Below are 25,320 nucleotides of genomic sequence, written 5' to 3'. Positions count from 1 at the left end.
CAACAGGGACATTTCTAAGCTAAGCTGTGGTGATTGCTTTCTCCCTAGTAGAGTGTTTTTTGGGTTTCCTGGAAGGGGGCTACCTGCTATTAAATAACAAGTCTTAATGCAAGCTCTGATCCACCTACCAATTAATTGTTTAGGAGATTGTGAACCTTGTCTGAGATGCCCATAATTTAAAAATAGTTGTTTCAAGTTTCTCAGATCCTTAGTTTTATCCAGACCGAAATAAAGGACCCTTTCAATGTCCAGAGAAATCTCTGCTGGAAGTATGGACTGGGAAAGAATGTGGGACAAATAATATTTTGATTAATACAAAAATCAAAGACAACCTTATGAAGGAATGAAGGATGTGTCCTCATTACTACACCACTAGAATAATATACTCTGTAAGGTTCTATAGAACATAATGCCTGTCATTTGCTTATTCTCTGGATGAAGGTGATAGCCACTAAGCAGGCTGTTTTCCTGGAAAGATGCTCTAATGAAGACTTATGGGCTGGCTCAAATGAAGGGCCAGTCAATTTTGATAAAACAAGATTCATCTCCTATGGAGAAGAAGGTGCTTGATTGGTGGGAAATCCTACAGGGTATTTTGAAAAAGAAAATTTGGTCTGTAGATTTCTGCATGCACCAATCGCTGCTAGATGAACCTTCATTGATTAGGTTATTAAATACGTTGCAGTTTGGACTGAGCTAGATGTAGTAAATAAGGAATAATGAATGATCCATAATCTTCATTTGGGAGTAGTGCCCCCAGACATCTGGGCTTTCCAGGTGCCTTGGACTGCTGCCCCACCCAGCTCTTCTATCTGGTGGGAGTTCATTTCCCAGGATGCAATCATTGGGAGTTTGGGGACTGACAATGTCCCTCCTTTTGGCCACTTCTTACCCACCCATTCCAATGAGACCAGAGCCATGCCATAGGGTGGATGACATAATGTCTGGGTTACCCTGCACACCTGGCAGATACTGCTTCCATCACCATGATCTGACTAGCTCAGGTATCCCTTAGACTGCGTTTTTTAACCTTTTGTCCAGGGTTCCCTGTGGGTCCGCAATGCCTAATCTCACATCTGCCGGATACCCGTTCCTTAAAGTCCTCAACTGTTTTATACCCCCTGAAGGATTCTTACTTATCCAGGAAGTCACAACTATACCTCTCAGATGGTCTAAATAGACGGGTCCACAGAGATATTTTATTTATGTGCATGCTAGGCCTACAAGTGGCCTATTTCAACCAATGGGCTACACTGGGAAAGGAGGGGCCTGTAGACTGTGCAACTACAAGAATGGATCATGGCTCTACCTTCTGTGCTGTTGTCCCACGCTCGAGGACCACAGGAGATCTCTCCCCAAACCACTTTATCTAAACAAAGATATTCACTCATGCCTGGAGACATCGTCACTGTGCTTAATTAAGGCAGTTTCAGTGCCATGATATCTTCGAAAGCCAAATTGGGATTCATCCAGTAGTTGATGTTTCTCTACAAACTCGACTAACTGTTGATTCATGGTCTTTTCAATCACCTTGGCTAGGAATGGTAAACTCGCGATAGGCCTATAGTTCTTTAATTCCGCCTTATCTAAAGTTGATTTCTTCAGCAAGGGCTTCACCAGCGTGTTTTTTAGGGAGTCGGGGAAAATACCGGAGCCTAGTATCAAATTACAGACTGAGGTAATCACTGGGATAAGGGTATCCATCACTGGTGGGAGGACTGAAAATGGGCAAGGATCTAGTGTTGATCCGGTTTTGATAGAAGATACGATCGCTTTAATCTGTTGTTCAGTTATCGTCTTGAAGCTGCTCATGACCTTATCAGAAGGCAGATTAGGAGGAACTAATGTTGTGGGATTTGGAGAAAAGGCCTGATAGATATCATTGACTTTCGAAAAAAAGAATTTGGCCAATGCGTCACAGAATGATTGAGATACTGGCGGGGTCAAGTCAGGAGCATTACCGGACAAAATTCTTGTGATATCGTATAATTGTCTGCTTGAATTTTTAGCTTTTTCTATTTTATGCGAGAAGAATGTCTTTTTGGCTTCGGTAATCATCGCTTTATAAACAGTCAGAGACTCTTTGTATTTGGCCTTATCCTCAGGAGCATAGTTTTTTCGCCACTGCCTTTCCCTATTTCTATTCAGCTGTTTCTGCCTTCTTAATTCCTCAGTGTACCATGGGGCAGATGGTGTGATTCTGTTCCTAGATAATGTTTTAATTGGTACTAGCTTGTTGGTGGCGTTGCCTAACCAATCGTAAAATTGTTGGGTAGCAATGTTAGGATCAGGGGACAGCAGAGGACGAGTGCCATCCAATAGATTAGTTATATCCGTCTGGTTTATATTTTTCCAAACTTTGATTGGTGCTAAGGTAGGAGCAATAGCCTTTTTCATTAAGATTTCCTTTATAGTCAATTTGCTGAAAATGGCATGATGGTCAGTCCAGGGCATAGGCAAGATTTTAGAAATCTGTAGGCCTTCTTCATTTGAAAAGACGGCATCTAAAATATGCCCAGCTTGGTGGGTCGGAGAGGTGATCATTTGTCTAAGCCCAACTATGTCCAAGTCCGCAATAAGGGCATTTATGATAGTCATAAATGTCTGAATTGAGTAGCAAGCTAATTGAAATGATAGAAAGTGGCTGTTGGGCAGCAGGAAAAAATAGTATATATAGCTAAGGATAAGACTCCCTGGTAGCAGAGAGATGCATCATTTGAACAGTTGTCAATAAATTTCCTGACCCAACCTAGAATCAACTTGAGTGCCTTGCAAAAGAGTGTACTGACATACACGTTGCTGTCTTGCGCACATCAGCAACAGGGACATTTCTAAGCTAAGCTGTGGTGATTGCTTTCTCCCTAGTAGAGTGTTTTTTGGGTTTCCTGGAAGGGGGCTACCTGCTATTAAATAACAAGTCTTAATGCAAGCTCTGATCCACCTACCAATTAATTGTTTAGGAGATTGTGAACCTTGTCTGAGATGCCCATAATTTAAAAATAGTTGTTTCAAGTTTCTCAGATCCTTAGTTTTATCCAGACCGAAATAAAGGACCCTTTCAATGTCCAGAGAAATCTCTGCTGGAAGTATGGACTGGGAAAGAATGTGGGACAAATAATATTTTGATTAATACAAAAATCAAAGACAACCTTATTAAGGAATGAAGGATGTGTCCTCATTACTACACCACTAGAATAATATACTCTGTAAGGTTCTATAGAACATAATGCCTGTCATTTGCTTATTCTCTGGATGAAGGTGATAGCCACTAAGCAGGCTGTTTTCCTGGAAAGATGCTCTAATGAAGACTTATGGGCTGGCTCAAATGAAGGGCCAGTCAATTTTGATAAAACAAGATTCATCTCCTATGGAGAAGAAGGTGCTTGATTGGTGGGAAATCCTACAGGGTATTTTGAAAAAGAAAATTTGGTCTGTAGATTTCTGCATGCACCAATCGCTGCTAGATGAACCTTCATTGATTAGGTTATTAAATACGTTGCAGTTTGGACTGAGCTAGATGTAGTAAATAAGGAATAATGAATGATCCATAATCTTCATTTGGGAGTAGTGCCCCCAGACATCTGGGCTTTCCAGGTGCCTTGGACTGCTGCCCCACCCAGCTCTTCTATCTGGTGGGAGTTCATTTCCCAGGATGCAATCATTGGGAGTTTGGGGACTGACAATGTCCCTCCTTTTGGCCACTTCTTACCCACCCATTCCAATGAGACCAGAGCCATGCCATAGGGTGGATGACATAATGTCTGGGTTACCCTGCACACCTGGCAGATACTGCTTCCATCACCATGATCTGACTAGCTCAGGTATCTCTTAGACTGCGTTTTTTAACCTTTTGTCCAGGGTTCCCTGTGGGTCCGCAATGCCTAATCTCACATCTGCCGGATACCCGTTCCTTAAAGTCCTCAACTGTTTTATACCCCCTGAAGGATTCTTACTTATCCAGGAAGTCACAACTATACCTCTCAGATGGTCTAAATAGACGGGTCCACAGAGATATTTTATTTATGTGCATGCTAGGCCTACAAGTGGCCTATTTCAACCAATGGGCTACACTGGGAAAGGAGGGGCCTGTAGACTGTGCAACTACAAGAATGGATCATGGCTCTACCTTCTGTGCTGTTGTCCCACGCTCGAGGACCACAGGAGATCTCTCCCCAAACCACTTTATCTAAACAAAGATATTCACTCATGCCTGGAGACATCGTCACTGTGCTTAATTAAGGCAGTTTCAGTGCCATGATATCTTCGAAAGCCAAATTGGGATTCATCCAGTAGTTGATGTTTCTCTACAAACTCGACTAACTGTTGATTCATGGTCTTTTCAATCACCTTGGCTAGGAATGGTAAACTCGCGATAGGCCTATAGTTCTTTAATTCCGCCTTATCTAAAGTTGATTTCTTCAGCAAGGGCTTCACCAGCGTGTTTTTTAGGGAGTCGGGGAAAATACCGGAGCCTAGTATCAAATTACAGACTGAGGTAATCACTGGGATAAGGGTATCCATCACTGGTGGGAGGACTGAAAATGGGCAAGGATCTAGTGTTGATCCGGTTTTGATAGAAGATACGATCGCTTTAATCTGTTGTTCAGTTATCGTCTTGAAGCTGCTCATGACCTTATCAGAAGGCAGATTAGGAGGAACTAATGTTGTGGGATTTGGAGAAAAGGCCTGATAGATATCATTGACTTTCGAAAAAAAGAATTTGGCCAATGCGTCACAGAATGATTGAGATACTGGCGGGGTCAAGTCAGGAGCATTACCGGACAAAATTCTTGTGATATCGTATAATTGTCTGCTTGAATTTTTAGCTTTTTCTATTTTATGCGAGAAGAATGTCTTTTTGGCTTCGGTAATCATCGCTTTATAAACAGTCAGAGACTCTTTGTATTTGGCCTTATCCTCAGGAGCATAGTTTTTTCGCCACTGCCTTTCCCTATTTCTATTCAGCTGTTTCTGCCTTCTTAATTCCTCAGTGTACCATGGGGCAGATGGTGTGATTCTGTTCCTAGATAATGTTTTAATTGGTACTAGCTTGTTGGTGGCGTTGCCTAACCAATCGTAAAATTGTTGGGTAGCATGTTAGGATCAGGGGACAGCAGAGGACGAGTGCCATCCAATAGATTAGTTATATCCGTCTGGTTTATATTTTTCCAAACTTTGATTGGTGCTAAGGTAGGAGCAATAGCCTTTTTCATTAAGATTTCCTTTATAGTCAATTTGCTGAAAATGGCATGATGGTCAGTCCAGGGCATAGGCAAGATTTTAGAAATCTGTAGGCCTTCTTCATTTGAAAAGACGGCATCTAAAATATGCCCAGCTTGGTGGGTCGGAGAGGTGATCATTTGTCTAAGCCCAACTATGTCCAAGTCCGCAATAAGGGCATTTATGATAGTCATAAATGTCTGAATTGAGTAGCAAGCTAATTGAAATGATAGAAAGTGGCTGTTGGGCAGCAGGAAAAAATAGTATATATAGCTAAGGATAAGACTCCCTGGTAGCAGAGAGATGCATCATTTGAACAGTTGTCAATAAATTTCCTGACCCAACCTAGAATCAACTTGAGTGCCTTGCAAAAGAGTGTACTGACATACACGTTGCTGTCTTGCGCACATCAGCAACAGGGACATTTCTAAGCTAAGCTGTGGTGATTGCTTTCTCCCTAGTAGAGTGTTTTTTGGGTTTCCTGGAAGGGGGCTACCTGCTATTAAATAACAAGTCTTAATGCAAGCTCTGATCCACCTACCAATTAATTGTTTGGGAGATTGTGAACCTTGTCTGAGATCCCCATAATTTAAAAATAGTTGTTTCAAGTTTCTCAGATCCTTAGTTTTATCCAGACCGAAATAAAGGACCCTTTCAATGTCCAGAGAAATCTCTGCTGGAAGTATGGACTGGGAAAGAATGTGGGACAAATAATATTTTGATTAATACAAAAATCAAAGACAACCTTATGAAGGAATGAAGGATGTGTCCTCATTACTACACCACTAGAATAATATACTCTGTAAGGTTCTATAGAACATAATGCCTGTCATTTGCTTATTCTCTGGATGAAGGTGATAGCCACTAAGCAGGCTGTTTTCCTGGAAAGATGCTCTAATGAAGACTTATGGGCTGGCTCAAATGAAGGGCCAGTCAATTTTGATAAAACAAGATTCATCTCCTATGGAGAAGAAGGTGCTTGATTGGTGGGAAATCCTACAGGGTATTTTGAAAAAGAAAATTTGGTCTGTAGATTTCTGCATGCACCAATCGCTGCTAGATGAACCTTCATTGATTAGGTTATTAAATACGTTGCAGTTTGGACTGAGCTAGATGTAGTAAATAAGGAATAATGAATGATCCATAATCTTCATTTGGGAGCAGTGCCCCCAGACATCTGGGCTTTCCAGGTGCCTTGGACTGCTGCCCCACCCAGCTCTTCTATCTGGTGGGAGTTCATTTCCCAGGATGCAATCATTGGGAGTTTGGGGACTGACAATGTCCCTCCTTTTGGCCACTTCTTACCCACCCATTCCAATGAGACCAGAGCCATGCCATAGGGTGGATGACATAATGTCTGGGTTACCCTGCACACCTGGCAGATACTGCTTCCATCACCATGATCTGACTAGCTCAGGTATCCCTTAGACTGCGTTTTTTAACCTTTTGTCCAGGGTTCCCTGTGGGTCCGCAATGCCTAATCAGCGGATCTGTGACTGCCTAGAAAATTCAATAATATTTACAGATTAATAAAGTGTATATAAACAAAGAAACAAAATGTAAACTGTACATTTGTAACGCCTTAACCGTGGCGGTTTTTCCGCCGCGGTGCGGGCATTCTAAAGGGTGGCCGGGGCTCCGTCGGCAGCACTAGGGAGGGCCGACTGGAGCACGCAAGGGATTAAAATGTTCTGTAATTTTGAAGGAATTTGAAATTGGAGGGTAAATATTAAGTTGGTACCCTCAGATTAATTTGTGGAGCAGTGTAAATGCATCAAACAGAATATAATATGGGTGACCTCAGTTGTATTTAGAACAACTCAAACCTTCCAATTAACATGTAGAGTTCTTTATATTTGTTTGAATTGAATAAAATAATTCACAAGTGAATGTTTGTTTCTGTATTTTTGTATGTTGTTTTGCTTTTCAAATCTTTAAAATTGCTTGGCTGGGTCCCCAGGTTCCAATAACGACTCAGTGTGATTCTGATAATTATTCAGTAAGAGGTCCCTGGATCTCATTAACAATTAAGTGTGGATCCACAGAAGTAAAATGGTTAAGAACCACTGCCTTAGAGCAGTGACAACTATCTTATTCACTATGATCTGGTGACAGTGACGACTCCCACCACCAGGGATCATAAGCTTACCCTCTGGGTCCACCTCCCAACAAAGGGACCCAATGGCATGCTCTACCCTCTGGCTAGACAAATTCTGACTGTTCCTGAACTTCAAGCGGTATTTCACTGGAATAAGATCAAACTTGACAACAAGGGCTTCTTTCATGGGGGCATACCTCATCTGGTCAGCTTTATCTTGGGCCAGTAGGGTATTACTGCCAGTGATTGGTGTATGCTTCTTGAGACTCGCCCCTCCAATCCACCTCTGGGACTATGTACATGCACAAAACTACATCATAGGCCCCTAGTCAATGTCTTCCCCCACCACAAAGCTATGTAGCAAGTCTTAGGGGATGTTGATGATTATAACTCCTCTAGACTTATCTGTGTCACTGCCACCATCTATCTTCATTAGACCATGTGACCCTCCTGCCTTTCAGGTCCAGTTCTTTCTGGCTCATCTCATATGCCTGAAGAATTTCCTTCTCCAGAGCTCACCTCTAAGGTTCTTTCAGCTTCTGCCCTTTTCTCCTCCAGGGCCCTGGCTGCAGCTGTTTCAGCTTTTCTCTCCTCCATTGTCAGCTTTTTGTCCTCCGTAGCTAGTGGCTAGTTGCACTGTTAGCTTTCTCTCATCCTGTCTGTCCCCCAGATTTTCAGGGATCAGGTTGTAAGAGGACACACTGCTCCAGAACCTGGACCCAGCAGCAGAACTCACACCATCATCCTCCTGTCCCTGTCAGGTAGATTGCAGCATGTGGACCTCCTTCCAAGCTCTAAGGGCTATCTGATAGTCCAGTTTCTTGGAGCCTTGTGCCAGTTTATGTGCCTTTGTCCTTATACAACTTTTCTAGCTCTGTCACAGTGGAGCTTACATTGTTGCTGAGATCCACCTCCATTCTTTCAAAAATCACAGGTGCAAAATATGAAGACAGAAGGGAAATTTAGGAAAAAAGCAAAACAAGGTGACCAATTCAAAATGAAGGAACATTTAAAAATCACAAATTGATTTTTGATGGCAGACAGGGATTTTTGGTTTTACTCAAATCACAGAGTGGTTCTGCACAACACAAGTACTAGATCCCACAGCTCAGCACCAGAGTATGAAATTGGAGTGTTAGTTGATGGGATGAGGACCTACCTCAAATAATAATCACAATCCTTGGGAACAATCAGGAAGCTAGCTTCCCTATGTCTGGCTGCAAAGTTTAGTCAGGAAGAGATTCAGGCTGTGGTCAGGCAAGTCTCTTTATATTCTTCTTCTGTCTTTTTCCCAATACTTGAATAAGATGGTTCACCCAGCATTCATTTTAAACAGAGTAGTGATGATCCCTTCAGAGGTCACTCGTGCACCAGAAGCATGCTGTCCCTGATGGCCACCACGCCTTGTTTTTTCCACACTCTGATGACTTGACGTCTTACCAGACAGCTCTCTAGAGCTAATACTTCAAACAGTTAAGATGACAGGTATTTCTTAGGAAGCAAAACCTCTCCCAGGCTATAATGTCTACACCTAAAATGTGAAACAACTTTCCAGACAACAGACAGAAACCCCAACACAGCTAGTAGAAAAATATCGGCCAGCAATTGCAAATCCAAGGTCCTGCAGGATGTGTCACACCTCCTCCCTGTATTCCTCACCCATTTTATTTTTAGATGCAGGTGAGAGTGGGAAGAAAGATGCTTTTCAACAGAACTCAACTGCAATTCATAAAGAGGTGTTACTGCTTTACATTAATGTGACATGTTTGTTTGGTCATACTGACTAGATTAATTGAATGTTTAACTTATAAATCAATATTTCATATTCAGGTATTACAATTCCCTTTTTACATTTGTGAGTTTATTCCCAAATCCGTATGAACCAAATGGCTTCCAAAACTTAAATCCGTAGCTGCTACCTTCAAAAGATTTGAAATATTGAAGATATAATGAAGTTTGTCTTATCTGAAGTTGGTAGAACCACTGTAATGAAACTGACTGTTGTCACATAGAGACAACAGTGATATATGAGGAAAATTAGTACACAATCTCTAAACCTTATATGACCAGACATGGTTGACATTTTACAAAGCCAATGTGTGGCAAATATGGTTATTAGTTGAGGGGGGTGTAAACCCTTCTCAAGCAGCAACCACAATCCTTATCAGGGCAGACCACTAAAGTCACAGAATAATCCTATTAACCCTCTAGTAGGTTGGCACAAAGCAGTCAGTCTTAACTTAGATGCAGTGTGTGAATTATTTATGCAGTGTTCAAACAATAATACAGTGAGTATACAAAACAAAAAAAGACCAACCCAAGTTAGAAAAAGAAGAAATATTTTAGTAAGTAAGATGACACCAAAATGACAAAATTTCAGTAAGTACAACCAGATATATAACTTTTTAAAGTTTGAATTAAAAATAGTGCTAGAAAGCACAAAGAATCAACCAGCATTATCTGGTCGTGTTAGACTAATGCTAGTTGATTGAGTGTGGGTTGGATACATGGACCAGGTTCAGCCATGTGGGAAGTATACCCTTCTAACTTAGAAACTTTTATGGAGAAAAAGTGGTTGTCAATGAGTCATCAGCAGGGCAAGCTCCAAGTTAAATCAGAAACGGAGCTTGGTGATGGCGAGCTGCTGTAGAGCAGTGTCCTAGTGCGGCTGTCAACGTAGGCGAGAAATCTCCGATCTGGCAAAGTCAGTGTTCTGTGAGGCCTCAGTTTTGATAGGATGCTGCTCGGTGTCGGTCCCAATGAAGCCCTCTATGTCAATCAATCAATCAATCACATTTATAAAGCGCGCTACTCACCCGCTAGGGTCTCAAGGCGCTGGGAAGGGGTGGGTGGGGGGGTAGCGCTACTGCTTGAAAAGCCAGGTCTTGAGGAGCTTCCTGAAGGAGAGATGGTCCTGGGTGAGTCGCAGGTGGGTGGGGAGGGTGTTCCAAGTCTTTGCCACCAGGTAGGAGAAGGATCTTCCTCCGGTGGTGGCTCTGCGGATCCGTGGGACGGTGGCGAGGGCGAGGCTGGCAGAGCGGAGCTGGCGGGTTGGCGTGTAGAACGTGAGGCGTTTGTTGAGGTACTTGGGGCCGAAGTCGTGGAGAGTCTGGTGTGCGTGGGTAAGGAGACTGAACGTGATCCTCTTGCTGACTGGGAGCCAGTGCAGGTCCCTCAGGTGGGCGGAGATGTGGCTGTATTGAGGGATGTCCAGGACGAGTCGCGCTGAAGCGTTCTGGATGCGCTGGAGTCTTTTCTGAAGTTTGGCCATGGTTCCCGCGTAGAGGGCGTTCCCGTAGTCCAGACGGCTGGTGACGAGGGCCTGGATGACCGTTTTCCTGGTTCCAATGGGGATCCAGCGGAAGATCTTACGGAGCATGCGGAGGGTGTTGAAGCAGGAGGAGGTGACAGCGTTGACTTGTCTGGCCATCGTGAGGGAGGAGTCAAGGATGAAGCCCAGGTTGCGTGCGTGGTCCGTGGGCTTGGGTGGGGAGCCCAGGGCAGGGGACCACCAGGAGTCGTCCCAGGCAGGGTGGACGGGCCGAGGATGAGGACTTCCGTCTTGTCTGAGTTCAGTTTCAGACGGTTGAGCTTCATCCAGTCCGCGATGTCTTGCATGCCGTCCTGAAAGCTGGCTTTGGCGGAAGCGGGGTCGTTGGTGAGGGAGAGGATCAGCTGGGTATCATCGGCGTAGGAGATGATGTTGAGGTTGTGCTTGCGTGCGATGGCTGTCGAACTTACTTTCTGGAAGTCTGGTCTCCTTTAGCGGGTCAGACCAGTAAGCAGAGGCCAAATGGCAATTTGATGCTTATGGCTGCAGCTTTGACCGCGATCCTGGTCTCTGTTGGTTCTCTAGGCAGAAAGTTGGCAAAATGTTCTAAGTCCCACTTTCTGAAGTATGGGCAGTAGGAGTACACTCTAACACCAGCCAGGGGACCAGGACCTGGTGAGCACTACTTGAGGGTTTGGACTCACTCCAACAGATGCCATCAGTAGGGTCCAGGGCAGGTCCAGTTGACACTGGTCAACTGGCCAGTTGCAGAGAGAAAGGCTGCTGGAAGCTTGTTGTGTCCCTATAGCTGAACTCAAAACAGCAGGTCAACCAACATCCCCTTGGAATCATAGTCCCAGGTCCTGCAGGGATGAAGCACACAGAGTTGTACAGCCAACAAAAATAGTGTTCCATGAAAAGGCAAAACATCCTGGGTGATCCTACAGGAAGGGCAAATTTCCAACAGGGGCAAAATTAAAAGGGGATCCCAAAAGGTGTTTAACATTTTTAATGTAAAAATCCCCATTGCCAACTTTTTAGCTACCAAAGAGAAACACGCTGTATGAAAGTACACAAGATTCAACAGGCTTGTAGAGCTGTGTTGTTTTTTCATTCATCCATTTTGAAAATATATCCAAAAAAGAATTGATGAATGGGGATGAGTGACTTTGTGGTACAGAGAGGTATGCAGTTCCTAACTGGTTCGGGGGTACTAGTGGGCTAGGTGGTCACAAGTCCTCACTGGTTACAGGGGGAATGGGGAATTCTTCCTGTTGGAATTAGGGCCCTCACAAACCCGACTGGATGTCATGCTTCATTATAGGGCATGCTCCTTGTCAGGTCGGCGCTACAATACCTGACGGGCTCCCTATGAGGGGGTCTTTGGCAGAGATCTGTTATTCCAAATTGCCGTTTGGTGCAGTTGGGGTGAGGGGGCTATGCGTGTAGATGGAAGGAGTGCAGGTGAATGAATTAAGGGAAGTTAAACAGGAATTGGAAGTACCAGAGAGAACAATTTTAATCAATAGGACGTCCAACCTGATTAAAAATGAGGTGGCGCATTTCTGAAGTGATGTTTTAGGATTGGCGCTCTGTTAAGTGGTCAATGCAAAAAGAACAATTGATGTACAGAATGCAGAACAATGTCATACATTCACCCCAGTACAGAGATCTGGGCCTAAAGCCATCGTTTTTTTTGCTCACCATGCCATTCCAGTTTGGACCCAGCCATTTGCAAATCACCAGATGTAAGGTTTGCCAAAGCTTCTTCTAAGACTGCGCTCCAAGCGTTTTTTTCCTTTTGTTTGATTCTTTATTTCGGACCAGCAATGCCCCATCAGAGAATCTTCTTCTGCTGCTTTTAGCTCCCAACACATTTTTAGAATTGCTGCTTGTCTTACAGAGTGTTGGTTTAATAACTCAAATTCCAGGCGTACTTGAGCTTGTGATACAAACTTCAGGATCTGAAAGATGTATTTAAATCCCTCTGATTGTTGAACAGTCAAGAAGTTTGCATCTTGCCCTCTGAATAGTTCCGAGCCGTACGTGAGGGTTGGGAGAAATTTGGCTCCAATTACTTTTAACAGGTATGAATTGGAGGGGCACCTCAATTTTGTTTTTAATAAATTTAGGGCGAAGCGAAGTTTATTAGCCTGGGATTTTCTGTACAGTAAGTGATCTTTTAAAGGCAACCTTGAATCTACCACTACTCCTAGGTACTTGTAGGTTACACTGTGCTCTATGGTGTTTCCTGCTGCATGTCATTTGAATTTTTGTCACCCTGAATTTGATGAAAAGCAGATGTCTTTTGTTTATTTGAGGTTAATGAGCAAAACATTCTCCATGGTGTATTCGTGCAATTAAATCTAAGGCAATAAACACCATTATAGATTATATTTTTATGTCCCCTATGCTACTGAACAAGGTTATTTTTTATAATGTTCAGGAATCGCTTTTTAGATATCACAACCTGGTCATTTTAATTTTGGACAATTCGCTTTGGCATTTTGGACAAAGGAGGTAGGAATTTGGTCCCGAGTAGGGTGGTAACATGTGATCAGGGGAGAAGGCTTAGATGGGCTAAAGTAACTCTGGATACCTTTTTTAAGGGTTTGTGTGAGAAATGTATAGATAATATCACAACTTGCACCGATCCTTTAAGTACTAAGGATGGGGTTCTCAGAGCCTTTGAGGGCATTTGTAGTCAGATAGCCCGCGACCTTACCATAAACACTAAACCAAGACTTACATGTGGCCCAAGATGGTTCGATGAGAAATGTTCACATGCCCACCGCTCCTTAGTCTTAGCCCTGAAAAAACAACCATGTGATAGGGAATTGATAGTCAGGATGAGGAAGGAGTATAAGATAGTACTTCACACCCGGAAAAAAGAGATCAAGGATGAGGCATAGAACTCACTATTATCCGTGGAGGTGTTAAAGGACAACACTAGATTTTGGTCTATTATAAATACCCCTTTACATTACAGAGGCCCAGTGGCTTTACCGTTTTGAGGTGACTTACGAGTCCAAGGGGGTACTGGATTGCATCCCTTGGTCTTCGTTTCATCAAGCTAATGCCCTAATCGAGTTTAAGGAAGGGGAAATTGAGAAAGCCATAAGAGATATGGCCAGTAATAAGCACCGGGCCCAGACTGCGTCCCTGCAGATCTACATAAAAGTAATCCTCAATTCTGGGCTAAAATCCTTGCTAATGTTTTTAGTGCTGTGGGTACAGCAGGGTTTCCGGAATCTTGGTCAAAATCAATTATTATACCTATTTTTAAAAAGGGACAGAGAGGGGCTCCTCTGTGTTACCTTATTCATTCCTCTGTGAAAATTTTAGGAAAGGTAATTTTAACTAAAATTACAGATTGGGCAAATGAGAGGGGGATCTTGTCTAACCTTCAATATGGATTTAGAAGTGGGAGGAGCACTATGGATCAGTGCTTGAATCTGTATTTACTAATAGGCAAATATACCATGGCTAAAGAGGGTTGCCCGAGGATGGCATTTATGGAACTATCCTCTGCGTTTGACCTGGTTAACAGGTCAAAGCTATGGAATATTTTGCTGGAAAAAGGACTTGATCCCTGTCTCGTTTATTTTTTAGCTAATCTTCATCAAGATATTTCAGCTTCAGTTAGGACATCCCAGGCCGGTGATTGTACCAGGTCTTTTAAATCAGGTAGGGGCGTCCGGCAGGGATGCATTTTGGCACCCCTGTGTTTTACTCTTTATATTAATGATCTGGATAAATCACTTGTGGAGGCAGCCCTGGATATTCCGCGTGTGGGAGACTGTCTAATCCCTGTTTTCCTATACGCGGACAGCACTGTACTTTTAGCCCCCACTGCGTTAGACCTTTAGCGGCTTTTAGATGCCTTTGGGGCGTATATACAATCTCTGGACCTGATTGTGAATATTGGAAAGTCACACACTATGACAGTGGGTCACAGAGCCAGAAAAACGAAATCCTTCTATTGTAATGGAGTGGAAGTTTCCTCTGTGTCCTCTTTTACGTATCTGGGGTCCTTTTTGATGATAGGTCATCTTGGGTTTTGCAACAAAAAGTTAAAAAGAACGCAGTTAAACGATCTTCCCTATCTCTTTTAGGGTTTGCACAGCGTTTGGGGGCTAGACCAATAGAGGCCATTCTAAAGGTTTATAGAGCAAAGTATTTGGCCATTGCGGCCTATGGATCCTCTATATGGGGCTACAAAGATCAAGCAGGGATTCAGATAGTTGAAAATAAATAGGCTATGTTACTGATATTTTGAGTACAGCACCGTTGCTTTGTCGGCTCAAAACTTGGCTGAACCCTGATTTAACCCTGAATCATAAGATTTTACGGGACTGCGTGAAGTTAGACACATTTTTTTTTAATTAAGTGGCTGTCATACGTTAAAAAATATGTTATTCAAAATAGGACGGCCATAACTTTATGAGGACCCTGACAAGATTCGGAAGGAGGATGTGACGTGGGTAAAATTTAATTTTAAGAATTTTTTGATGCTGGGCCGAGAAGAGCAGGAGCTATGTAAGCCTTTAGTTAGGGCTCATTCCTTGTTAAAAACAACTATTAATATGGAACCCAACCTGTCGATGGTAAACAAGCCTTACCATTGCTGGCTCCTAACTAGGCTCCACTTTAATTTGATTCACTTCACATTGGGGGATTACCAGGGATGGTGTAATCCTGATGATGCAGAACCTTGCCAATGCGATCATTTCTCATCTCAGGATACTTTACATTTTATGATGATCTGTGACTTCTATTCTAATATTCGCACAAGATTTTTAGTGCCTATCCTGAGATGAAGGGTTTTTCTCAGGTTGGACCAGCGTTAGTTTTTTAGTCATTGTGTAACCCAGGTGATATTTTCAATATTGCATCTTTTCTCGTAGCTGCAGTGAAGCTAAAGAATAAAAGGAATTTGAGGATGATTATACCCTAATTAAGATTTTAATGATTGATGTAATTAAAAACAAAAAACCTTGGCAACTTAGATAAGATGTTTTATTTTTTGATACGTAAGTAAGTAAAACTTTATTTTGTGATTTAAAAAACTTTATTGCGTGATTTAAAAAAAACTTTGCACAATACAAAAGATAAAACATTTTGATGCTTATTAAATTGATAGAAATATGAGTAAAAATGTAACACGTGTTAGATAGCAGTAGTAAAAGTAATAAAAGAATGCCCAGCCCACCATGTGTCCGAACTCTCTTATTTGTGCCCTGCACCTTTGGAGACTATCTCTTCAAAATGATTGTGGCCAGGATTGTGTTTGCAGACTAAAGGTATCCAGCCTGTGTACAATGCCCTTTATTTGTGTTGATAGCACTTTTGCAGTTCCGTCTGGTTTTCTCGAGTTGCCGACAGGGCAGTAATTGTCCTTATTGTGGAGGTCCAAGCATCTGCGCCTCTGGCTGAGCTAGCGATTGGTATCTCCCCTTCCCTAGTTTATTTTACTGCGCAGTCCATGAACCTCACCAGTGCGCAATTTTAATGTGTGTTCCATGGGTCGAAGGAGGCCAATACTGCGGATCTGCATGATCTGACTTCCTTATTATTCCAGGCCCTCCGCAGGAGGAGCCTTCTTTCTTTCAGAAGGCTGGGGCACAAGCACACAACATGAATTATATCTTCCCTATGCTTGCCGCAAAATCGACATGTCTCCGGGGCTTGTTCTATTTTTTGATACTGCTTACAAACATTATGCCCAAATGAGCTGTAATATTGTCTATGTATTTTAAACATTATGCCTAATGTTTTGTAATGCTGTCTATGTCTGTCGTTTGTTTTCTGTACTTTTATGATTTTAATTAATCGAATAAAGTGGATTGACTGACTGACTGACTGACCAATCTGCACATAACATGTTCATAAGTGACCAAAAGTGAATTACTTTTTTCTGACTTGTTGTGCCTTATAGATCTGAAAAAATATGCTGCAGATTTACCATGGAAGCTTAACTATTTACTTGCATTTTCTAGACTGACGCCTGTAGTTTAGTGAGCTCCTTTATCTAATTACTTTGACTTTCTTCTCTGTATTGATAGGTGAAGGGGATCCGTAATGTTTAAAGTTAACTGTCTTCATTGTATTGTGTGAAAATGACATTTTGAATGCTGTGTAAAAAACCTCATTGTTTGCATCATGATAGTTGTGAATGCTTTAGCGAAGTAGATGCACTTCCTCACCTCTTTAGATCTGAGTCAAGGGTTCGAGCAGAAGATTCCACCTTGCAGATGTAAGGTGGGTCTTATAGCTCCAGATCTGAACTCAATGACTTGGGGGGAAGGGGCAGGCTTAGTGAGAAGACATTGTGTTTTTCACAGTCATCAAAACGTCGCACTCACTGTCCTTGAATATGTGTAAAAGAGAAGCACATGTAAGCCAGTTTCATGGATGCAGCTGTCAGCACTCACTTATGACTGAGGCACCTAGACAGCAATATGCAGTGCTGCACACTGTAAGCGCCTTTGAGTTTTTAATAGGGGAGCCACAACAATTTCATAGGGCCTAAGTGCTGTTTGGCCTATTTTTTTTAGAAGGAACAATGTTTGTTGTTATTGCAAGTTCCTGTAGACTTGCATAGTGTAAAAGTGAAACAACGCCCAAACAGGATGTGCCCGGGGGTCAGAAGATATGACGGCTCTGAGGGTAGGGACTATTCCTGCAGAGCCCCCTTAGATGACGGTGCATGTCTAGGGCTCAGCGCTCTCTACTATCTCTCCATTTAGTGCTGTTGAAAGTGCTTGCTGAGCAGAGACCTTATTGTATAGGCTGCTGCATTGTCACCATGCACATTGTCACCTTATGGTCATTTCAGAACCCTGGACTGGTTGAAATAAAATCCAGTCATAAGTGAGATGAGTCTTTAAGATCCACAGAGGCCTGTAGAGCTCAGGTGAATCGAGAATCGAGATGCGGGTTAAGTAAGTCACAGTCAAAGGTTTCTGCTTCAGTAACAGACATCTTCTAGAGCTAAACTTGCCAGGTGAGGTTCTGACTAAAGGGACAAGGTAGGTTTGCTACTGACCTCTGATGGCCGGGTTGGTGCCTGCGTGACAGCAGAGCCTTGCCCCCCTCCCCCCAGAGAAACATGAAGATAGCCTGGCTGGGTGTTACAGTATTCTGGGCCGCCTTTCTGTGTTTTGGCGGTTTCTGAGCTGCGCTTGGTAGCCTCCGGGTATCAAGCAAACAGGGGCTTTCATCTCAGGTGTGTTGTCCATCACACTTCAGATCAACCAGCGGAGGAAGCCAAAACAAGCTTTAGACTCACAATACTACCTCTGACTTTAGGTAGACTCTGTGTCTAAATTCACAATTGGCCGTGGGGGTGGGGGTGGGGTTGGGGGTTGAACCCAATGGCACTTTATGCTCTTTTTATCTTGTGAAATGTTCGTACAGTGTGAGCCCCAAGAGGGTGTAAACAGTGCTGCAGACAATGAAAAACAATAGGGGTTTGGAGGAATCATAATCTGTATTTGCGGATATCTTTTACCTGCAGCCTGGGCCCTTGTCACTGAGTTCATGCATCTGAATTAGAACTAATGCCTTATCTCCTATCTCGAGACTCATAGCATTAACCTTTTCTTCTGCCTAGGAGAAAGACTTCTGCATCATCACTGTGCCGCAGCTGGTGCCTGAATTCCTTCTGCTCCAGAGGTTTGTCCGCGTAGTTCCGCTCTCCACAAGCACCCTGCCTCACGAGCTGTACGTGTTCCATCGGTCTGGACTGCTCAGGTGAGTAGTGGCTCTCATCCCAAGTATTGGAGAGCTTGTGGGTTGGACGGGGATTTCGTCTATAATGCTAGGTTAGCACTGCATATGGAGTGCTGAGGTTCCCTCAGCCAATCAGCACAGGAAGTAATGGCAACATCAGAGCAGAAGCAAAGGTCTGAGGTGGGGACACTAACCAGACAAGGATATCCGACTTATGTCTGTCTACACAAAGTGAGATAGGGGCAACTGCTAATAGCCGTAGATTCCTGGTGTTAACAACTGTTCGTTCTGCTTTGCTCTTAGTATTCACCCGTAACTAAACCCATAATGGCGAGACTGCCAACTAGCTGGTTAATGCACCAACAAACATTTAAATAGGCTGCAAAGAGTGTAGAATGCGGCGGCAAGACTGGTTTTAAATGTTCCCAATAAGTAGGCCTGGCGCTACTTCACCGGTTACCAGCCAAGCAAAGAATTAAGTTTAAGGCTTTAATGGTTACCCCTGGGGCCATACACAAAAGGGGCCCATTGTATACTCGTACGAGAATAACAAAAATGCATACCTCTTTGAACACTTCGATCAGCAAGCAAAAATCTCCTTTGCCCCTAGGATACATAAGGCTAGATAGAGCAGGTGGGAGGTCATTTGCCTTTCAGGCTGCCACTCTCTGGCCGATCATCCCTGCCCGACCATCTTGGAGGCATGGTTTCTGAATCGTCTTTAAATCTCATCGAAAAACGTGTTCGTTTAGAGAAGGGTAGAGAATGTTTTTCAGGAGAGTGCAAATATTGTTGTATGTTTCCTGTCTGTCTGCTTCAGCGCTGGGGTGCTTTCTTCGGAAGCAGCGGTTCACGCTTTGCAAATAAATTTCATTCATTCATTCAATGCCCACAGCGGGGGGCATACTGCTTAATTGTAGCATGCCCTCACTCATTTATGCAATGCACGTCGACCGTGTGCTTTAAAGGAGTAATAATAACCGTTTGCTTACGTGCTTAGCACAATACTACATAGCTATACTTTTCTTTACAATTTCTGAACTGAAGAGCAGCAGGATTAGTACTCAATGTTTCAATGATGTGGCTTAGAGCGAGAAGGAGTTAACCATTAACAAACCTGGGCAATTCATGTCCGAGTTGATTCTAGCCAAACATTGTTAACAACAGCTTTCTTGCTTGCCACAATGGAATAGTGATTTCGCTTGACCATTTTTTTGAATAATTATCCTGAATGACGGGGGCGGAGGGGGGGGGGGGGGGTGCCAACCTCAGCTGAGAGGCCAAAAATCAGATTACTATTAATATTAATTGCCCTTTGGCCTGACACACGTAGCTCCCCCTGAAGTAGCTCCAGTACCCTTTTGCATTGTCTTATTCCTTGACCACACAGTTAACTTGAATTTACAGTGCCTCTAATTAAGCAGAAAGGCAAATTGTGAAATATTCGTACCTGGTATTAAGCTCCTCTAACGCTGGAATGCTCCAAGCAAGCATCCGTCCCTGCTTGCAGCGCCCTAAGTATAGAGGGCCATCAAGTGCTAAAACCGACATAATGCAAATTAGAGACCTCTTGATTGCCTAACCTATTATATTCGACATGTGCTCAATTGAACCCTTGAAAATACCGTAACGTTATCCTAGTATAACACCAGACCGACTGCGCACTTAAATGCGGGTTTCTGGGAAACGCAACATGCAGCCGTGTAAGTGCGTGCGGCGCATGAGGGGGATCTCCTTGCAATATGATTCACCTCCGAAAGAAATGCTGAAGAGTGAAACGGCTAATTAAAAGCGTAATTGGATTCAAACAGTGAGCATTGGCTTATGGCGCGCGCGCTTTTCTCAGGTTATTCCGTAATTAATGAGCCTAGACCTTCTAGAGGAGAACGCTGAACATAATGAATATTGTGTTTCGCAGCGATTACTCTTCTCTGGGGACTTGGTTGCAACTTAATCACGCAGTAATATCTCTCTGGCTTACCGTGTCCTCATCGCAACAGGAAGGTTGATGCAGAGGAAGGAAACGGCTAACACAATTTAAATGGCGAATAATTAAAGAGCAGACACGCGAGGTGTTTTCGGTGACTTCTGACATGAATTTATTGAGTTGCACCTCGGTAGATTGATGATTTGAAACCAGGGCGTCGAAAGCAGGAGGAACAGATCTGCTGTTCTCCATTAAGTTCTCTTTGTACTTTACGCCTTTTCGGTACCGTACATTCTTTCTGTCATGTTCCTGGTACTGCAGTGACAGCCTAGAAAGGGCAGCTTCCTGTGTGGTGCTGACCGAACAGCTCACCGTGCGGTGCTGAACGGACAGCTCCCTGTGTGGCGCGAACAGTTTCCCGCGCGCTCCTTATGTGGTGCTGACCAGACAGCGCTTCGTGTGGTTCTGACTGGACAGTTCCCTTTGTGGTGCAGACAAGACAGCTCCCCGTGCCTTAGCGTCAAATTGCAACGCAGACAGCCTGGGCCTTGCTAATTGGTTTTATGCATCAAAGTCATAAACAACATTTTTATGGTAGAATTTCAAAGAGTCGGTAGCTGACGTATTAAATTATTCGTGCTTTTGAAGAACTGTTTTTAAAGAAGATGTTTTCTTGAATTTGAATAAGGTGGCAATATAGTCTAAGGGGAGGTCACCAGCTCTGTCTTTACACCGAGCAATTGTCATGTGTGGAACCGACATAAATAGTCCACTAGAAGGAAGTTGACTCGAGAGTGTAGTACAAGTGGTTTTTAGGTCTCGCCTAGCGTCGCACTGTATGCGCTGCTCGCTCTGCGAGATCTATTGCTGTTGGGTTGCTTTCGGAAGTGGAGTCGAAGCTCCGCCCATGCTTTTCATTGGCGCGCGTCACACTTTATGTTAAACGCTCGCTTTTAATTTGGAGTGAGGCTTGTTTGTTCCGCCCTGTCTCCTTTTGGCCCCCACCCACCCGGACTGGATATTTTGCTCGCTATTTTGCTCGCACATGGCGTCTCTTCCGCCTTGCTGCACGTTCGCAGACAGTAAACCCTGGCGAGCTCAGCTGCTGCTTTTTTGTCTTAGTTTCGAGCCCTTCTTCTGGGTTCTCCACTCCAGAGATGGGAATGGCTTAGAGATGCTGCATGAAGCTAAGCAGAGTTGTTTCAAAGGGATCCTCATCATTTTAGAGTGCATCAGTCGGGCAGCCCCTTGAAATGTCCTGCAGCATCCTACACCCCTGTTATGGATAATAATCGTTTTCTATATAGGGATTAATACCACAATTCAACGTTTGTAAGCGCTGTAAATAATAGGTACATTGTATTACCCAGTTTTAATCGTACTTAATTTATCGACCTCTGAATGATGGAGGACTGAGCAAGTCTGAGGAATATCCCTGGACTAACTTTAGGACAACAGTTTATGTGGTAATTTCACAAAGATCACACCTCATCCATACATGTACTCTTTGGAAGCAGGCCAAGAACTAAAATGTAACGTTTACACTCTTTTATTAAAATATAATCTGATTATTTTAGGTTAAAATTTCCGAAGAAACAAATATTCTGAAAGCATACAATGTAAAAACATCTTATGCGTTTAAATAAAATTCTTAAAGATTTTTTTTTATAAATGCAGTACATAAAAGAACACCCTAATACGGTAAATACATTTCACAACACAATCATTTCCAATAAGAATAAAAATACAAAACAAAACACCCCCTATATTCAGATAGCTCGAATGATGTTTCTACCAATTTGTGGGATCCAATAGCCTTTAAACAATTCGTATATTACTACCAGAATTCCTAAATTGGCATATAGCCGGTGTCCTCTAGGCTTTGCTTGGATTCTCTATTGCTCAGTGCGTCGACGCGTTTCGGTGTTGGTACCGTAGATATGGTCACACCTTCCTCAGGACAGATTTTAGCGGGGTCATCGATTTCATGCAATTGGTATCCTTCTATATATTAGAAAGATATCCATCAGTACAAGACACTATCTCTGTACAGCAAACAGTGCCTAACAATTCATGGGCATCATTAAAGTTCAACTTCTAATTTTTTAGCTATCAAACCTCTACATCTGGCTCATTACTTAAACCTATAGTATACAGTTACTTGATATAACCATCGGTTTGCCTTTTGTGAAACCTAGAACATTTTACACTTCAAACAGTATATGTAATCTATATTTACACATATGTTATGGTTCATCATAATTCACTTTTTTGGGTTTCATATCCCCTCATAGGTCCCCGGGCCCTCCATTGCATTTTAGTTATTGGCCTCATGGACACTGACATAACTCAGGCTTCTACATGATATTATATCCAAACAACTACCAACCTAAATTATTAGTGTCGGTGTGGTTGAGAACTCTGATGTCATATTTAGTTTCTCTCACCCGATGTCATCATATATCTCACCCCCAACTCATGTGTGGTTCATGGTTCAAAGTCTTGATTCTAGGGAGGTTATAGCAAAAAACGTATTAGTTTCCACATTAGAAATAAACCTTAGTCGAGATTTTGTCTCCTATTTCTATTCTACTACCAACCTTAGATATTCTTGTCAGTGTAGCTGTAGACTTAAAATGTCCTATGTAGCTGAACTTGCAAGATATGAACTGTGGCACCCCTTCGTTCGAGTGTTGTATTCTTGTATTTCCGATCTATTGAGGATTTCAAAAGAAACCCATTAGGATGGAGGACTGAGTCTGCATTACTGAGATTCGATCTCGAAACCTGCAGATCCCTGCATGGTCAGCGTAGAATATTTGGCAAAAGGGCTTGAAGGCTCCCATGACGTACCCCAGTGTCCATCAGACCATTGCACGCTGAGAATTGTAAAGGATCGATAGATAAGGTGCTCATGTGCTGCCCCTCTTTGTCCTAGTCTGCCCCTGCAGCTCAAGGGAATTAACTCAGTAGGTTGAGTATATAATGCTGTGAGTTGTGCGTAGATACCTGCTGAGCAAAGTTTAATTTTGGCCAACAAAGTTCACAACTTTGTGATATGTCAAGTCTTTCGAGTTTCCACAGCGAAAAAAGTATAATTCTGTCTACGAAAAAAATGTTTGTAAAGAACTCTCCTGTTAGCTCAAACTTTGCCAAATTTCCAACTTAGTTTGCGGACAACCTTAGTCTGAATAGTAGGTTACAATTTCAAATCCTTTCAGGGCGACCTTAACCTTGTGATTTTAATATACAGCGGAACAGATGAGAATTTCATCCAGGCCTTTTGTTGAACTCCGTAACAATTAATCATTATTTGGGAGGTATTTAAAGAACAGACTCACTTTGTTGTATAATGTCTGTCTCAGTGCACATCCCTCGTTTACGGAGTCTATCTTCTAAAAATAAATATAAACAGGTATCTTGTTTTTGTAGCAAGGGGACAGACTTAACGTATAATCACAGTTGGGGATCAGAGTGGAGTGGACACCCATGCTGATCAGGTTTCGGACATAACAATACGAACCTTAGCAGGTGCTTTGTCAGTGGAACGTTTGAAACCCGCCCCCCTTCCCTCCAAACAGTCCTGCGGTTTATTCTCATCCCCTACTCAACCCTGCTCATTTATTTCATTTCATTCTACCAGCTGGCTTGTTACCGACATTCCTTTCTATGACGCAGCTCTTGCTGCAACGGATCTCTGTAGTCTCTTGACGAGCATTTCTGCTAAGCTATACGTGGCAGAGCCTGATTCTTTCCATCACCCACTCCTGCATCTCTTTCCTTTCACAGGGTCCGGTTTTCAAAGACACTGGTCTACTTCCTTAATTACTTTAAGGGCCACAGCATCAGACTGTAATGGGGCAGAGCAAGGAAATTACATGGTTGGTGCTTCGATAACAAAAGGTTAAGAAACAACCTTAAGGCACCACCTATTGCCGATAGTAATGTGAAACAAAAGACCAACAAATTGCCATTTCTAAGTTTTTGGGAAGTGCTCTAGAAGGCACATTTCTATGTTGCCTGCAGTGCTAAAAATCCTTACCCTGTTCCTGGTCTTCGATGTGGCACATTAAAGCAATAGTAGGCAGGTGTTTTATGGTGCTGCCATAAGTGGGTGCTAGGATTCATCTCGGTCTTCACACATACTTTTGCTAAGGCAGAGGGAGCACTAAAAGTATGCCGACTGGACTACGGAAACACCCTTTACGCCGGAACCACAACCAAACTTCAGAAAAAACTTCAACGCATCCAAAACGCCTCAGCCAGACTCATACTAGACATCCCCCACTAGACATCCCCCGCCGAGCTCACATTTCCGGCCACCTGAAAGACCTCCACTAGCTCCCCGTCAACAAGAGAATTACGTTCCGTCTCCTCGCCCACGCACACAAAGCCCTCTACGGCCTTGGACCTGAATGCCTCAACACACGCCTGTCCTTTTACACCCCCACCCGCCAACTACGTTCGTCCAATCAAGCCCTCGCCGCAATTCCACGCATCCATAGATCCACCATGGGAGGAAGATCCTTCTCCTACTTAGCGGCCAAAACATGGAATTCTCTCCCCACCCACCTTCGCCTTACACAGAACCACCTCTTCTTCAGAAAACAACTTAAAACTTGGATATTCGATAAGTAAAGCACCCCCCTCCCTCAAGCGCCTTGAGACCCTCTGGGTGAGTAGTGCGCTATACAAATTCTAAACTTGAACTTGAACTTGGTGCTATGAAAATACCAAACATACCAACAATCCCAGGTAATGCTCATAACATGAGCATACCAATGACTCACCTACAGGTTGTTTTGTTGTTTAGATTTATAAATCACTTAGGAGGCCCACACATCATGTACCTGTCGCTACATTACTGAAAGGCAGTGTACCTTTTTTTAATGAGGAGAGAAACCCTTATCCCGGTTGCATAAAGGTGGCTTCTAAACTAACTAGCATGGGGTCAGGTGCAGTAGGAAAGAAGAATCCTAGCTGTCAGTATGCAAAAAATGTGGATCATGCTTTTTTACACCATGCCCACTAAGAAGCTACATAGATGTTTTCTAATACTATAGAAACGTG

General features: G+C 43.1%; 1 protein-coding gene across 5 annotated transcripts in view; it reads left to right on the top strand.

The window, feature by feature from the left end:
- CFAP61 (cilia and flagella associated protein 61) overlaps positions 1–25,320 on the top strand; it is a 2,132,686-nt gene that overhangs the window by 575,063 nt on the left and 1,532,303 nt on the right. For all 5 annotated transcript variants that reach the window (XM_078649333.1, XM_078649336.1, XM_078649335.1 and 2 more), the window contains exon 13: positions 18,205–18,344. In XM_078649333.1, the coding sequence (XP_078505459.1) occupies positions 18,205–18,344 (140 nt within the window). The remainder of the gene's footprint in view (positions 1–18,204; positions 18,345–25,320) is intronic.

Source organism: Lissotriton helveticus, chromosome 6, assembly GCF_964261635.1.
Source record: "Lissotriton helveticus chromosome 6, aLisHel1.1, whole genome shotgun sequence".
NCBI lineage: Eukaryota > Metazoa > Chordata > Amphibia > Caudata > Salamandridae > Lissotriton > Lissotriton helveticus.
Note: the sequence above shows the minus strand (reverse complement) of the source record. Positions and strands in the feature narration are given on the sequence as shown.